The 16,326-nt window shown below is 38.6% G+C and overlaps 1 protein-coding gene across 9 annotated transcripts in view; it reads right to left on the bottom strand.

The window, feature by feature from the left end:
- The window catches only part of LOC131067952 (uncharacterized), a 217,358-nt gene that overhangs the window by 150,571 nt on the left and 50,461 nt on the right, over positions 1 to 16,326 (bottom strand). For 8 of the 9 annotated variants that reach the window (XM_059207457.1, XM_059207460.1, XM_059207459.1 and 5 more), the window contains exons 3-5: positions 1,441 to 1,659; positions 874 to 1,242; positions 332 to 450 (exon numbers count right to left, since the gene is read on the bottom strand). In XM_059207457.1, coding sequence (XP_059063440.1) covers positions 332 to 450; positions 874 to 1,242; positions 1,441 to 1,659 — 707 coding nt within the window. The remainder of the gene's footprint in view (positions 1 to 331; positions 451 to 873; positions 1,243 to 1,440; positions 1,660 to 16,326) is intronic. The other variant, XM_059207456.1, reaches the window with a different exon arrangement.

Genomic DNA, 16,326 nt, shown 5'->3' with positions numbered 1-16,326 from the left:
ATATGAAATACTAATGTTAGCAGAAAGAATCATAAAAATTCATATCCAGATTTAATTGATCACTAATTGCCTCTGCCTTCTAGCCAAAAATCTTCATAAATGGAATAAAAGTGACTTCGAACTGTCAGATTCCATGAAAAGTTTATAATGTAATTCCTTTGTAAGTGCCAAACAAAAGTAGCGTAGTATAACTCCAAATTCTCCAACTAATTTATCAGTTAGTTTTTCAAACTTACAGGGAAAGTAGGAAGGTGAGAAATAACAATATAGTACCCTATTCAGTATTTTTAATTGAAACTACTTAATCTTTTACATAAAAAGTGAAACTTACAACGTTCTAGTAGCAGACATGGCATCTCCTTTCTCTGTCTGGTCATTAACCTTCTGTGAGTTTCCTTGGTAGTCTTCTGGACCATGAAAATATTGTGAGCCATGGCTTACAGGGGCTACCTGGAACCAAAATGGTATTTAAACATGCAAGCTTAGCATCTAATATAACAAAGTCAAACACACTCTTTAACAAATGTTTGTACAATGTGTATCAGATTATATTGAGAAAAAAACTACTTAAAATTACTTATTCCAAACCAAAAGCTGACTACAAGCAACACATTTATAATCATCCAATATTTTCTTCAAAATGTTCACATTAAGTGTAACATGTCATATTGAGAAAAAAAAACACAATAATATTATTTATACTAACACAAAGGCTGACTATCAGCAGTACATTGAGACATAGCTACCTCTTGTTCTATGTTTAACATAAATAGCATATGGAAGTATTATTTCCTGCGAAACTTGTGCACAGAAAAAAGGAAAGAGCAATTCAAACAGCCAAAAACAACTTAAGGAAATAATAAAAGCACTCACCATGAATCCCTTCTGCCTACAAATATTGCTCAGACCTACAAAAATTTTGTCAAGTCTTTCCAGCATCTGTCGATTTGCCTTTTCCCTCTTTTGAATCAACCCCTCTAACTTCCTTTTGCTATAAACTAAAACAGGCTCATGCAATGCATTCTCATTTGAAAAATATGCCCAAGAGCCTAAAATAGCTTCCAAACTCGATAACTGAGTCAAAGCAGCAGAAGGCATGCAGTTGCTCAAAAAATGTGATATTTTCTTTCCAAACATAGCAGTATGAAACAACCTTGTAAGTACTTGAAGCTGCTGGCCAGCTCGAAGGAGAGGAGTAGAAACATGTTTCAAAAAACAAGGTACAGAAACTCCATCACGCACCTGCACAGAGAAATTCATTCTATTGTATACTTAAAACAGTAACAAAACAATACAACTATCAACCTGAAAGAAGATATATAAACTTGAATGTATGCTATATGTTTATTATTTTATTAAGTTAACACTTGGTTGACTCAATAGATAGTACTTCTTCTGACACAATATCTCTGAAATGAAATCAAAAGTCTCGAATGTAACCTTCAACATTACCCTTATACTTGAGGCAGGAAAATGATTTGCATATCCTTTCCCAATACATGAATTAGATTCCATGTTTTCTGATGCCTCAACAATGAACTCTTTATATGGATCCTTGACAGCTGCTCGATAAAGCCATGACTTTATGAAATCAAAGTATGGTCTGCAAGCACGAGCAAAGAGAAACTTCAGAAGTGGACGGTGAATTGGATCAGCCTCCTGCAGATGACGGTCAAGAAAGAATAACAATATGAATAAAGTGACAGGTCAACAGAGACTATTAACAACAGCCAATACACAGGAAGACAAAATCAAAGCTTTGTCCCATTCAAATATAAAAAGTTCCGATCCAGCCATTCAACCCCATCATAAAATGGATGAATGACCTCAAATCAAAGATACTAGAAAACTATAAAATTGTGATCAATATAGGTCTGCATTAAACAAAACCACACATCATGCATCAAACTTGTAGAGATATCATGTTTAATCCCAACACAGAATGACTGCATCATATGAAAAACTCAACATCCAAATAGAAAGACTCAAAGGGCTTAGTGTACACACCTAAAATTAACCACACCCTAATGACACACCTAACATCACTACTTTTGCCACCATATTAGCCCACTTGTAACCACATTCTTATCATATCAACTCTTATTAATTGGTTAAATTATATTAATTTAATTAGCTATGGCTTATCCTCTAACATTTCCACCATCATCTAATCTATTAAAGATATCATATTTGTTTAATTAAACTAACATCCTACATACATATTAAATAATCTAATTATTTGATTAGTTCAGCTAAGTCTCCAAATCCTAGGCTGATCCCCCATTAACAGGATAATCATGTCACGTCAACAATTTAAATTTAAAATAAATCCAAATCATCAATCCAAAGTCAAACTAGCATATAATCTTAGCCATCTATTTTCAACTAAGTTCTTAAATAACGATTTTAAATTCCACATATTCAATCCAAAATGAAATTAATACTCAATCCTAGCGATTAAATCAATCAGTCTAATTGTACCCAACCATCTCCAACTACCTTCAATACAAATTTAACTAATTTTTAATCCTTGCCATCCATATAATCAAGTCAATCCTAGCCCTCTATTTGAAACAAATCCTAACCTCCATTCCTCTCCCCTCAACTCTAAAGATTCATGCCATCAGCAAGCATTTTCATACGAGAAAATTTGCAGGTATATGCTGTCACATTGGAGACCCCAAGAGCAACTCAACATACCACTACAACATCAGCACATCACTTTGGAGCAATCAAATATATCATGGAAGGTATGATGCTTTTCTAAGTTTGTATTGTTTTATTTACCTTTCATTTACACTATAATCCAAGGTAAAAGCAGACCATTAGTTTGCACTTGCACTCTTAGTTCAAATTTCCTCTTCTACAGTTAGCTTATTGACCTAACAATTAATAAATATCCCATTGACAGAACAATTAGTAAATTTCCTATGAAATTTTTTGGGGTTATTGATTGATCTCAAACAGATGTACATAGCTAGAAGCATCTTGCATACTACTGGTATGCAAATAGAGGAGTATTTTGAACTGTCTACAAAACTTATAAAGTTGGGTAAAACTAACACAGAACCTGTTGGCAATATGCTGGATCTGGTTAAGTGTTGTCATTGATGTCAACACTGTATCCCGGTTGGAGACTATCCCGGTTGGACCTATCCCGGTTAGTCTTGGTGATCATCTTGGTCTTGGCTATGATTCTAATCCGGTATGATCAGATCTCTAGAATCGGTTTTGGATGCTTACTCTGGATGGTTATTTGTTTTCCATATTCTGTTGGTTTATGTTTTGGTGCTCCGGTAACTATCGCTTATGTTCCCGGTTGGTATTTACCAATACTGGCTAGCTTCTGGCTTTCCCGGTTAGCTTTACCAATATATATTTGGTGTTTTGGTCAGACAATTTTGGTCCGGCTTATGAAATCGGTTTCTATCATGTTGAAAGTGCTTCTTGATCATATTCCGAGTGTTTGGTGACTTTGCATTGGCTGGTGTGCTGTTATGGTGGTCCTATTTGGATCTGGTTGGACTTTCTTTGTTACTTCACTAAGGGTTTCTACCGGTTAGTGAAGCATGTTGGATTTTGGTCTTAGCGGAATTTCCAACGGAGGGAATTGTTTGGTTACTTGATTTAGGTCCATGCTATGTAATGAAAATCATAATATTGGTCCGGTGATACCGTGTAATGTAATTTTTGTTATTATGGGTTTAGGGTTTAGCCGACCTTGTCAATAAGGTTGATGATCTGTATTTATAGGTGACTTATTCATGTAATTTAGATATCGATGGATGGGATCGATGGTTATGTCTACATTATAAGAGGAAGGTTTATGTGTGAACAAGTGATATATCATTCGGTGAAGGTTTTTGTATTGTAGGGCAGACATATGTGCTTAACCGGAACTGTATCAAGCATTAGGAGATGCTACTTTCACAATTCATTCTTTCCGGATTGTAGTCCGATGTTTTTGTAAGTCAGTGAGTCTTCTTTTTGTGATGAGCAGTGCACTCTAGGCTATTGGCCTTTCTGCAAGTGCAGACCCCATTGTAATTGTTCACAATACTACTGTAGAGTATTCATCTAATTGTGGGTAGGGTTTCCCACCGTGGTTTTTCCCTTTACCGAGTTTTCCACGTCAAAATATTGGTGTTGTGTGTTTTGTGCTTTCATGTTCTATTCTTCACTGTGTTGGTTTCTTTGTACTCCGGTTTAATGGTTTTGATATGCATTAGTTCTGATTTCTGATGGTAAACTGATTCACCCCCCCTCCCTCTCAGTTTACTCCTGGTATCAAATCTGTCTAACAGAACCCTCTTCCCTGATGATGAGTACAGTATAGAGAACCAAAGTGTTAGAAAAAATTTGAACTGCCAATTCAATCCAAAAAACTCTCATTATTTGTTACACTAGAAACAATTCAAATCACTAATTACAGGTTCCTCATGTACAATGAAAAATGCCTTAGGAAACCCAAAGTGAAATTATTAAAACTACATGACAAGACATTAGTGTCCACAATAATGTCAATCATGTCAAAACACTGAGCTGTCAACTGGAGAAACTGACTGAACAGCTTGTCTTTGAATCAATGGCTGTCAAAAACTATCCTATTTGTTCTAAATTTCACTTGTTTCTCAAGTTCCACTATTACAGTAGGGGTCATGCTTGTAAAGCAAGTAGATCCTATTTAGAAACAAGTGGCAAAGTTCATGTTCTCTAAGATGAATAGTCACAACCATAGAGCATATTCTTTGTGAAACACCAAAAAAAATTAAATGGTCTTCCCAAATATTTAACAAGTATAAATAGTGATTGGTCCAAATGGAGTGAAGGTTCATAAATAGTGATTGGTACAAATGGAGTGAAGGTACATCAGGAGAAAATACAGGCAATACTTGATTGGCCCTCTCCTAGGAATGTTTCAAAGTTGAGAGGATTTCTCGAGTTGTGTGCATACCACAGGATATTTGTTAGAGGATACTCGCAACTTGCAGCCCCATTGACAGATTTCACTAGGAAGGGTGCCTTTAGATGTGAGGAGGCTTAGAGTGTTTTTGACCGGCTGAAGCAGGTTATGAGTTCATGTCCAATATTGGCCCTTCCTAATTTTACTAAGCCTTTTGTGCTAGAGTGTGATGCTTCAGGTGAAAGTATTGGTGCAGTGCTCATGCAAAATCATCATTCTATTGCATATGAGAGCAGGAAATTGAAGGATAATGAGAAGTTATACTCCACCTATGACAAAGAAATGCTTGCAATCATGCATGCTTTGGCAAAATTTAGACAAGACCTGGTAGGTGGTAGATTTGTGGTGAGGATGGACCACAATAGCTTGAAGTACTTCTTAGAGCAGAAAGAACCCAATGAGCGTCATCGAAAATGGGTTAGTAAAATTCAGGCATATGACTTTGACATCGAATATGTCAAAGGTAAGAAAAATATTGTTGTTGATGCACTCTACAGAAAACCTTCAGTTGCTGCCCTGTGTTCTTTGAGTGATATTTCAGCTGATTGGAAATCTCAACTTTTAGTTGAGTACTTTAAAAATCAGCAGGCATGCGAGATTTTAGATGGGCAATTTCATGATGACAGGTTTATAGTGGTCGATAATGTGATATACTACAAAAACAGAATTTATTTGGTTCTTGGATCCAAATTGAAAGATCAGATCTTACGAGCCATTCATGATACACCAGTGGCAGGACATCTAGGCTATTGCAAGACATACAGGCAAATACGGGAGAGATTCTCATGGAAGGGTCTCAAAGAAGACATCTTTCCCTATGTACAGTAATGTGTGACTTGTCAACAAAATAAGTCAAAGCATACATTCCCTGCAGCTCTGCTGCAACCATTACCTATTCCAGAGCAAAAATGGACAGGACTATCCATGGACTTTATCACTGGACTCCCGAGGGTACAAGGGAAAGACTGTATCTATGTAGTTGTGGATTGGTTGACAAAATATGCGCATTTCTTCCCTATTGCAGCCGACTACACAGCTTCTCAAGTAGCGAAGGTGTTTTTCAGAGAGGTGTTCTGTCTCCGTGGTCTTCCTAAGACCATTGTTAGTGATCGGGACAGCAAGTTCATGAGGACATTTTGGCAAGAGTTATTCTGACTTATAGGTACAAAAATGATTCCAAGTACTAGTTACCACCCCCAGACAGACGGACAAACCGAGATAGTCAACAAATGGATTGAGGGGTACTTACGTAACTAGGTTGTAGGACAGCAGAGAGCATGGGTACGCTGGTTATATCTGGGAGAGTACTACTACAACACTACACACCATGTGTCTATAGACATGACTCCTTTTCGTGCTTTATATGGATATGATGCTTTGTCCTTCGTGGGTTTGGCACTTGGAGACAATAGAGCGCCTCTGGCTCAGGATTGGATTCAGGAAGTCAAGACATTCTTAAGACACTTAAGGATAACATACAACATGCACAGAATCAGCAAAATATATACGTTGATCGACACAGGGGTGAGAGGACTTTTGGGATTGGTGATATGGTATTTTTGCATCTACAACCTTACCGGCAAAGCAATCTTTAGAAAAGTGGGGCGGAAAAGCTCAAACCCCTCTTCTATGGGCCATATAGAGTACTGAGGAGGATTGGGGAGGTTGCCTATGAGATTGAGCTGCCTCTTGAGAGCAAGATTCACAATATTTTCCACGTATCTTCAATAAAGAAAGCCCTTGGACAGCATACAGTGATTTCACCAAAGTTACCTCCATTAGATGAAGAGGGTAGTTTGATTATGATACCAGCTGAGGTCCTAGATATGCGTGAGAGGAGACTGAGGAATAGAGTGATCCAGGAGTATTTGGTGCGATGGAAAGACTTGCCCATAGAGGATGCTACATGGTAAGGAGAAGCAATTCTACAACATTCAGCATTGCGTTTGCTTGAGGGCAAGCAATCTCGAGAACGGAGGACTATAATGTCCCCTCTTTCCTAGTGGTCACTCAGGAGACAAAGATTCGTCCATTACCCATCTCCGCAAGTGAATTTAGTGGATAGGGGATGTTTGGCTAGCAAAGGGAATTCATACTTAGCCAATTTTGGCCTTGGACAACTTATTCTATAAGCACTTTATGTTATTTTATTTCCTAAGTCATTTTTTCTGAAAATAGAAATAAATTATAGTGTGACTTTGTTAAGTTGAAAATTAAGTTCAATGTTAAAACATAAAGTGACCCCCCTTTTGCACACCTACCTAGGCAAGTTGTATTTTAATTAAAGTGGGCCCATTTATTAATGAAATTGGACCCTCTATTATGTACGCCCAAGTTGAGGAGAATATTCCAACTTGTCATAGCATCTAGAACCCTAAAGTGGCGCCTAGGGTTGGAGGTTAATAAAAAAGGTTGAAGGCTCTCATTTTGGCATTTGGTGATTCATTTTTTTGGCATTGTATGGGAATTGGAGCTCTGCAAATTCAGAAATGCAGCAAATCTACATTCGAGAACGAAACCTCCACGATTCCAGATGAGCTTGGACGAAACCCCAAGTCACAAAACTGAGGAATTCATCCATAATTCCTATGTGGGCTACAATAATCAGACTTTATCAGCAATTGCAGTCCTGCAATAGCAAGGGAATCAGCTTTTGGAAGCAATCAAAGGTAGCCACAACCTTTCCTAGCACCTACGTGGCCTCTCATAGCCAGTCGTAACACTTTGGAGGCAGCTGGGATATCAAATAATCCATACAGCAGTGATTAGGGTTGGAATAAGGAAGGAAATTCATTGTCAGCATTAGCCATCAGCAAATAAAGTGATTTAACAGACTTATCCAAGCATATGTGATTGATATGAGTGATCCTTTGTGGAAAATTAGGCAAATTCAGTGATCTTGCCTAGGAGCTTGGAGGAATCAGTAGCAGAATTGTCAACTCTTCCAATAATTGTTTTTGATAATTATAGTTAGTGCAAATAAACCTCATTGGAAGCATTGGTCTACCTTGGACGCCCTTATATTGCAGTTTATTTGAATTCATCAATAAAACACATCATCCTAGGCTTGGCGTGGGACCCCTGGTATGCTATTTGTCCTTCTATTGAAATAAATCTTTCAAAATCACAATTGTTGTTTGCTGTAATAAAAATCAGAGCTCTGATTTCCTAATCAGTCACTTATTTAATAGTAGAAAAGGTCCAAAAAAGTGTCATTGTTCTATTTATTTCCTTTTCAAGCATTGTATTCCCATTTGGCATCAAAAACTCAAAAATACAAAACCAAACCAAACACTTCCTTTCGCTGGTCAAAGAAAAATCAAACGAGAACAATCCAAAAATCAGAAAATTTAGTTCAATTTTCAGATCAGCTGGAGAAGGGATCTTTCATTGGTATTAGGGCAGTGAACCTGCCAGCCTGAGGGTTTGGAGAAATTTTCATGTACCTTGGTAGGACAGGACCATACAGATATTATACACATAGGAGAGCACAAGGTTATTTGGACTTTGATATAGGTGACATTCCTGAGGGAAATAGGAGTCCTCAACAGGAGGAGAGATGGAACCACCCCGACCCTGATGAGGTGATGAGAACATTGGCTAATGCTCAACCTAGGATTGTGCAAGCGCTTGACAGGTTACAGGATACATTGGACAAATTGGATTTGAGACGCCATAGGGATAGGTGTGACAGGCATGACAGGTATGTGTCTGCAGTTGGCAACCCTGGCAATAGTACGGCCCCTTCATCAATGGGCAGTGCAGTCAAATAATTACTTAATTGAATCATGTCATCATTTTGCTCATCAGGCAGGACATAGGGTTGCAATCTCACTTCTTGATTCACCTCTTCTTCTTCCTGCTGATCAATTCTTTCATTAACTTCTTGTGAATGCTCATATCCACAATCGCAAATAGAAGTCCACAATTGAACTGGCTTCTTGACATTGTTTTGATCAAAAGGTCTGACATGGAGTGTTGGTCCCCATACTTTATACTTCAGTCCTTAGAACAAGTAGCATGTGCATTAATAAGGGATACCACCTGAATGTTACTGTGGCACTACCCTGTTTAATTCTAACCAATGAATCATGGATTGCATCTGCCACAAATTGAGGATAGTCCTATGTTCTATAATCTGTCTTGTTGAAATAGTAGCTAGCTCAGATACCTATCTATTGTATTTTAATGTTGTCAATGACAGTTAAAATACACATGTATTATCTACTATGTAAATTGAACTTAGGGCTGGGCCCAAATACATGTAACTTGTAATTATGTCTTGTTATAATGTAACTTGTGGATAGGACAGGCCCTACAAATGTAACTTGCAATTTGGTCTCACCCTAATTGGGCGATGTAACTTGTGGTCCTATACTGAATGTAACTTGTAGATAGGGTAGACCCAAATGTAACAATTAACTATGTTTTGGGCTGGGCTCAATTGTAACATGGTGGCTATTGGGCTGGACCCAATACCTAACGTGGGAAAATGTATAATATTAATTATTTATCTTGCAAGCTGACTTGAGGATGTTTAGCGCCAAAAGGATGGTATATAATCCACTTGAAGATGAAGTCATTTATACAATCATTCTTAGCAAATGCAATCTGCTCTCCTACACTTTAGCGAACTCTTCACTTGTGCGAATTCAGTCAAGGATATTGTTGGGCGAAGTTGTCAAGATCTTCTGCAATTCTGCTCCAACCTATTGTTGTCATCTACTGCTGATCCTCTCTTTTCGTCATCTACTGTTGATTAGGGCTACATCCTTCATTACCTTGTCAACTTGCTGTTTGGACAGCAATCTGAGATAAGTTTGCTATATTGTAATTGCCTACAATTGAGATAATACATATCATATTTAAGGCTAGGTTTTTCACCTCCAAGAGGGAGGTTATCCCAGGGTATTAGCGTCTTGTGTCTTGTGTTTTATTACTATTACTGTTTATTCACAGTCTGATTATAATTAATTGGGTTAGTTTAACATCTGATTGCTTGAAATTAACGTGTCTCACTTTGAACATTACAAGTAAGCAACATAATTTCTTTTGGCATCATAGAATTTCCATCATACCCCAACACCTGACATATTGTATAATATGTCATCTCAAAATATCTATAGAATAGATCAATTTTATAGGGGGTTTTTTTGTTGTAGCAAATTGTTGCAAATCACCCTTGTATCTTGGTCTGTGCACGGGCAACCACTTTCTCCTATAAAAACCCTCAGTGGCATCATACTCTATTTTTAGCCCTTCCAAATCAATTGTTGTGGTGCAATCCCTGCAATCTTACATATCAAATACTTCTAATATTTTATCCCTGTTGATATCCAGTACACTCCCATTCACAACTCTAATGTATCGACGCTCAGGGTTATAACAATTGGCTAGAGTTTTAATCAGGCCTATATTGACAAACACATTCGGAACTACCAACCTAGCCAGCCCTAACCTCCAAGGGTTGCATTCTTGGATAGCAGACTCTGACTTCAAAAAGAAGTATTTGAAAATGTGATGTCCCCTAAAACTAAAATAACTTTCTCTGCAATTGTGTTGCTTGTCAAAAAACTTGGGGACACTCGCCCCAGTCTGTTGACGTGTATTTTGTACACAATCATACACAGAATAAAATACCCAAAGGCATCTTATCCTCTCTTGAATAAAGTCGCTAACTGCTGAAGATTTCGCAAGAAGGATCAGTTAGGATGACTCCAATGTTCTTGTAAGTAGGGTCTCTACGTGTGGATAAGCACCAGTGGTCGTTGTGATTGTTGTGTCATCAAGGGGCCTTACGTTGCCGAAGATTTTGCTAAACTAAAGAAGCTTTTCAAAAAAAAATATCAAAAGGATAGGGTTTGCAAGAGATCTAATCTAGTCTAACCCTAAGAATGACTCAATGTGGACAAGACTTGGCAAGATTCTACCAACTTCAATTTTGCCATAAAATAACAACTCAATTGAAATTGATGCGATCTTCTAAGGTAACAAATGATTTTTCAATACATCAAAGATCAAAGACACTACCACGAAGGTACATATCCAAGATACAACAATGATTGAAGGTTAAGTGATTCAAGTATTCTCCAGTTGACCACGCAAGGCGTTCCTACAATCAACAAGAAGCTAGTGGTTTGGAAAGCGAATCCTACCAAAGATCAAGTCCAACACTTTGTCCTTCGAATTAACACACTACTTTGATTGAGAATGATTCAAGAAAATTGAACAACCATGAAGATAACCAAGAGAATTGCAACAAAACACCATAACTTCAATATTTCATTGATTTCAAAGTCATCATGTACAACAATTGTTTGAATTCTTTCCTCAAAACTCAATCTTGCTACAAAAGTAAATTGCTTCTAAACTCTAATCTCTCTAATACATCAATAATCTAATCTTCTTCTCACATCTAATTATTGAAAATGAAATGAAATGAGGGTATAAATAGCATCCTCAATTACAATGAATGGTCCAGATCAAAAAGCAGATCAATGGCCAAGATCATGACACCTAAACCCTAATTAGGGTTTTATTACAAAAGTTCCCCTTTTATTGCACAACATTAAATGCATAGCCAATTATTAAATTTGGCACGAAAATCTAGGAGACATAAACCAATGACAATTAAGGTGCCATGTCATCTATAACAACCTCTCATCTAGAATCTTATTCCCTTTCCAATGCTCCTTTTTAGCATATGCAATGAATCTAGACACGATTCCTTCGATCTCAGCAATTGGAATCTCGGGAAGATTCTTCATTCTTTCTTCCAAGTGGATGACCTGATCAAATGCATCTAGAAGAGCTGCGTCCCATCCAAGTTCAAGTTCTTTAGTCTTTTCAATCAGGAGCATGGTAGCAAACATCTGGTCCCGTTGCTCATCTGTGATATTAGCGTCCTTGCAAAAGATGACCTTGATTCTATCTTCCAATTCCTGCAAATCCACATCTGTCTCAACTTCGATCCTCCTGCCAAGAATGGTACGTAGTACCTCAAATACTCTGTCCTGGATCGGATTGATCACCTCCTCAACATGGCTACATCTAGTACTGATGTCCTCAAAGAGAACACTCTTCATCTGGAGTAAGGTTGACCACTGAAGCAAACTATGAGGTCCTCCATCCATGATCTTTTCCTGCGCTAAGACCTTCCTCGATGTTTGTCTGATTACTTTCAAGACAGGAATGATAACCTCTTTGGTATGAGCAAAAGCAGCTACTATTATCATCAAGTTGTGGATAATCTCAAGAACCTGGATAGCCCTATGAATAGTCTTCATCATCCTTGTTGTAAATTCTACGGCAACTATATGAGATTTGTCCATCCAAGTACTCATACGCTGGACCATACTCTTGAATCTCTCTGCCTCACCAATTGATTGAAGGGGAAGTGCCTGTATGGGTGATCTTGCTGGATCCTGACGTCCTAAAGGCTGATTGAGATGGTTGAAATATGTTCTCCATGCACCGACCTCTCTCTCAAGCTTCCTATTCTTCTCCATTTCTTCCCTAAGCTTGTCTTTCAAGGCCTCAAATGAATCGATGGCATCATCAAGTGTCTGCTCGGCTGTGGATGGACCTAGCTCAAATGTCTCTATATCATATTCCTCTACTAAGATCTCACCTTCATACTTGTCCACTGTCGGTGTAGCTATCTGTAATTTTCTGGATCCAGTCTCATCTCTAATCATCTTGGACATCTTGGTAGCCTTCCTCTTTTCTGTCACTTCCTGGGAATGTCCGACAAGGCTCTCCAAGTCAATTACATTGTCTTCGTCCTCAATCACGATCACCTTAGTTAATCTTTCCTTCAACCAATCTGGGATGGCTGATCTTGTCTCTTTGACCTGTATTTCCTTATGCAATATTTCTTCTTTTCTGGGAGGAGATGTTACTTCGTCATTATTCTTGTCTTCATGTAGCTCATAATCTTGGAGAGATCCACTTGGTGACTTTTGAGGTGCCTGTCCTTCTTTATCATTCTGAACCATCGACTCCATAGACTCTTCCACTTCAAGTGTCCTTTTCTCTTGTCGAGAAGATGTACCGGATGAACGATCTCGGCTGGCCTCTTGTTTCTTCTTGGAAGATTCTCTCTTTCCAGGTCTCTCTTTCCTCTTCGAGCCTCTTGGATGGAGATCGCCTTCACTTGCACTTCGAAGGTTGCCTTCATTTGCATTTCTGGGATTAGGATTACCTTCGCTTACACTAGCTCCACCTTCGGCTGGTTTCTTTTCCAAAGTGAAAGTCATAGCTATGCCTTGCTCTCTCAACCTCTGATGCTGCACATCAACCCATCTGCGAGTACAAGACAAGACTGGAGCCATCAAAGCATCTAGATCCACGACCTCGGGCTCATTCCAATCTAACCTTACTGATTTGCTTTCTCGGTCATAGGATGACTGGAGATGTCTGCCACTGTCCTGAGCTTGGTCGGCCACTCTGTAAATCTTGCATTTCCTGATGAAATCCAAAGGCAATCTAGAATGCATCTTTCTTTTCACTTCAAGATCATCTAGGAGATTCATCATAAAATCTTCTATCTGAAATTCATGCTTAAACTTCCTACCGACTGTCTCCTCTATATATCCATGTGGATCAAAGCTTTCTCTCAAGGCAAAGGATGAAAAAGAATACAAAGCTAACTCCTTCTCTGCGTCATCCATGGCTAAAGCATTAGGACATACCTCAACTGAATTGCCTAAGATGATAGGTACAAGAACTCCATTTCCATGTCTGTGTCTGAATGCCTTCGCATAAGCTGCCAACTGTCTTGTTACCTCAAGTAACACTATTCTGTCTGTCGGATATCTCAGCAACATGTATGGAGGTGAAGGACATCCATGAACTCTGATATAAGTAAATTTCGGAAATTGGATAAACCAAGCACCGTACCTCTTTACTAGTTCCTGTGCATCCTGAGATAATCTGTTGTGAATCCCACCTTGCAACGTCCTCGTGATGTTCATCGTGAAGGTATCATTAACTAACTTGTAGTTGCTTCCTGGCGGATGATGCAAGTGAACATAGGAATCACAAACTCTAACCTCGCCGGGTCCTCTTCCAATCACTCCTCTGTGAGGTAGTCCTGCGTACTCAAAGCTCCTAATCAAGGCATATATGACGTATGAACTCACGTGGAAGGACTTGGTAGCTTTTAGTCTCCTCAACTGTACGTCCAAGCAATGGCTAATCATTCTGGCCCAATGAATTGTTCCTTTTCCCTGAACCATCACCTGGATGAAGTAGAACATCCACTTCTCAAAGTAGAAGGCCTGAGGGGCTCCTGTGACTCGGTTGAGCATTGTAATCAAATCTCTGTACTCCTCCTGGAAATCAATCCTATGTGGTGTGTTCGGGATCTTGCTCAGGCGAGGACGACTCTTGAGTAACCAGTTCTTGTTGATGATGCTTAGGCAAGCATCTGGATCATCTTCGTACATGGACCTGGCTCCTTCTATGCTCTTGTATATCATATCCCTGTGCTCTGGAAGATGGAAAGCCTCACTTATAGCTTCCTCTGAAAGATATGCTAAAGTGTTTCCTTCCTTGGACACGATCGTTCTGGACTGAGGATCATAATGACGAGCACACTCGATCATCAACTCATGGCATTGTACTGCTGGAGGGAAGTCGGCCGCCTTAATGATGCCACTTTCGATTATTCTCCGGGCGACAGGTGATGGCTTACCAATGTAGGGGACCTCTCGAAACTTCTTCGTGCTGAAGTTGCCCAAGTTGGTATCTCCAATGTTGCTCCATTTAGACACGATCTTGGTCTCCAGTTCTTCGTTCTTTTGATCTTCCTTCATGAGAGCTGGACGACTGGTGGATGCTCCCGCCTTCGGGGTCGCCATACCTACACAACATTTCATAATAAGAAACTAGATTTTGCAATGTATAACATAGATTAGAAATTAATTTTAGGAAACTTCATGATAAGTCCTTGAGTTATCATTTCCTAAAAAACGATTGAGCTACTGGAATTCAAAATTTCAAAATTCAAAATTTGAAGCTATGACGATCAAAATTCAAAATTCAAGGGATCCTCGCCATACCTCACTTGAGAGTTTAACTCTAAAATGCAAAACAAGAAATTCGCCTAGGCAACAACTAAATTTGAAGCTTCCACGTGATCCCTCTTCAAATGAACGTCCTCCTTATCAATTCGCCACCCTTGGGGTCTTTGATGTGATCTTTAATGTCTTTGGCAAGTTCGCCTTACTTTAACTTCAAGTTCGCACTCCCTTGATGATGTTTGCGCCTTCCTTGGAATGGAAATTCGCTCCACTTGAATACCAATCGCACTTCTCCAAAATCGCATATGGAAGATGATAAAATGATAATGTGAAAATGAAAATTTTCACCCTCCTTTTATAAGCGCTCACCTCTCATTTACCTCTAGGCCGACTTTGCCAAAATAAAGAAATTAAAATGATTTTTAAATAAATAACAAGGGCCGACTTTTGTAAAATATTTAAATCCAAGCGCTCCAATTTGATTTTTATTTAAAATAATAATTAATTAATTAAATGCCATCGTTTTTTTTAATTAATTCGATTTTTAAATAGGCAAAAATTAATTAATTAAATATCCAAGCGCAATTTTTAAATGCTATTAATTGATTTATCGATTTTTCTAGCATTTAATAAAATTTAAAAAATTGTTTAGCGCCAAAATTTGGAGGAGGGAAAGATACAAACCCCATCGCTCTGGTCCCTGACTGAGGGACAGGAGCGAACTTCATTTTGGCCTTGATTCTTGTGCTTTCGACGTTCAAAACCATCATCTTCACGTTGAAACTGGCATATTTGCAAGGAATTTCGAACTTGAGTGACTTGATTTCGTAAATGAATGCCTCTTGTGACCATCATCGCCCTGGTCCCTTGGTGAGGGACAGGAGCGATCTTGGTGTTTTCTCCTTGATCTTAGCTTCTATGATCACCAAATTTCATCATGAGGAAGAAACAACGTTATCCTTTCGTTCCATGCTTGTTCTACTTGTCTTTAACAAGGCATTTTGATGCTTGGAGGATTATCGCCCTGGTCCCTGACTGAGGGACAGGAGCGAACCTTGTATCTTAGCCTAAATTTGTCGTTTTGTAACCTTTGTTTCTTGTTCATTGCCTTCCAAACGATATCCTTGATCTTGTGTATCCATGCCTTGTCATGATTTTGAAGGAAAATGAATGATCTTGTGAAAATCGCCCTGGTCCCTGACTGAGGGACAGGAGCGATGTTGTCTCCTTGGCTCAATTGATCACCTTTTGACGTTTGATTTCTTTGCATATCATCTTCTTAAGACACCTTAGACCCTGTGCAACCTTGTACAACCTTGACTTGGCGTGATTTTTGAA

This window comes from Cryptomeria japonica, chromosome 6 (assembly GCF_030272615.1).
Source record: "Cryptomeria japonica chromosome 6, Sugi_1.0, whole genome shotgun sequence".
Classification (NCBI taxonomy): Eukaryota; Viridiplantae; Streptophyta; class Pinopsida; order Cupressales; family Cupressaceae; genus Cryptomeria; species Cryptomeria japonica.
Note: the sequence above shows the minus strand (reverse complement) of the source record. Positions and strands in the feature narration are given on the sequence as shown.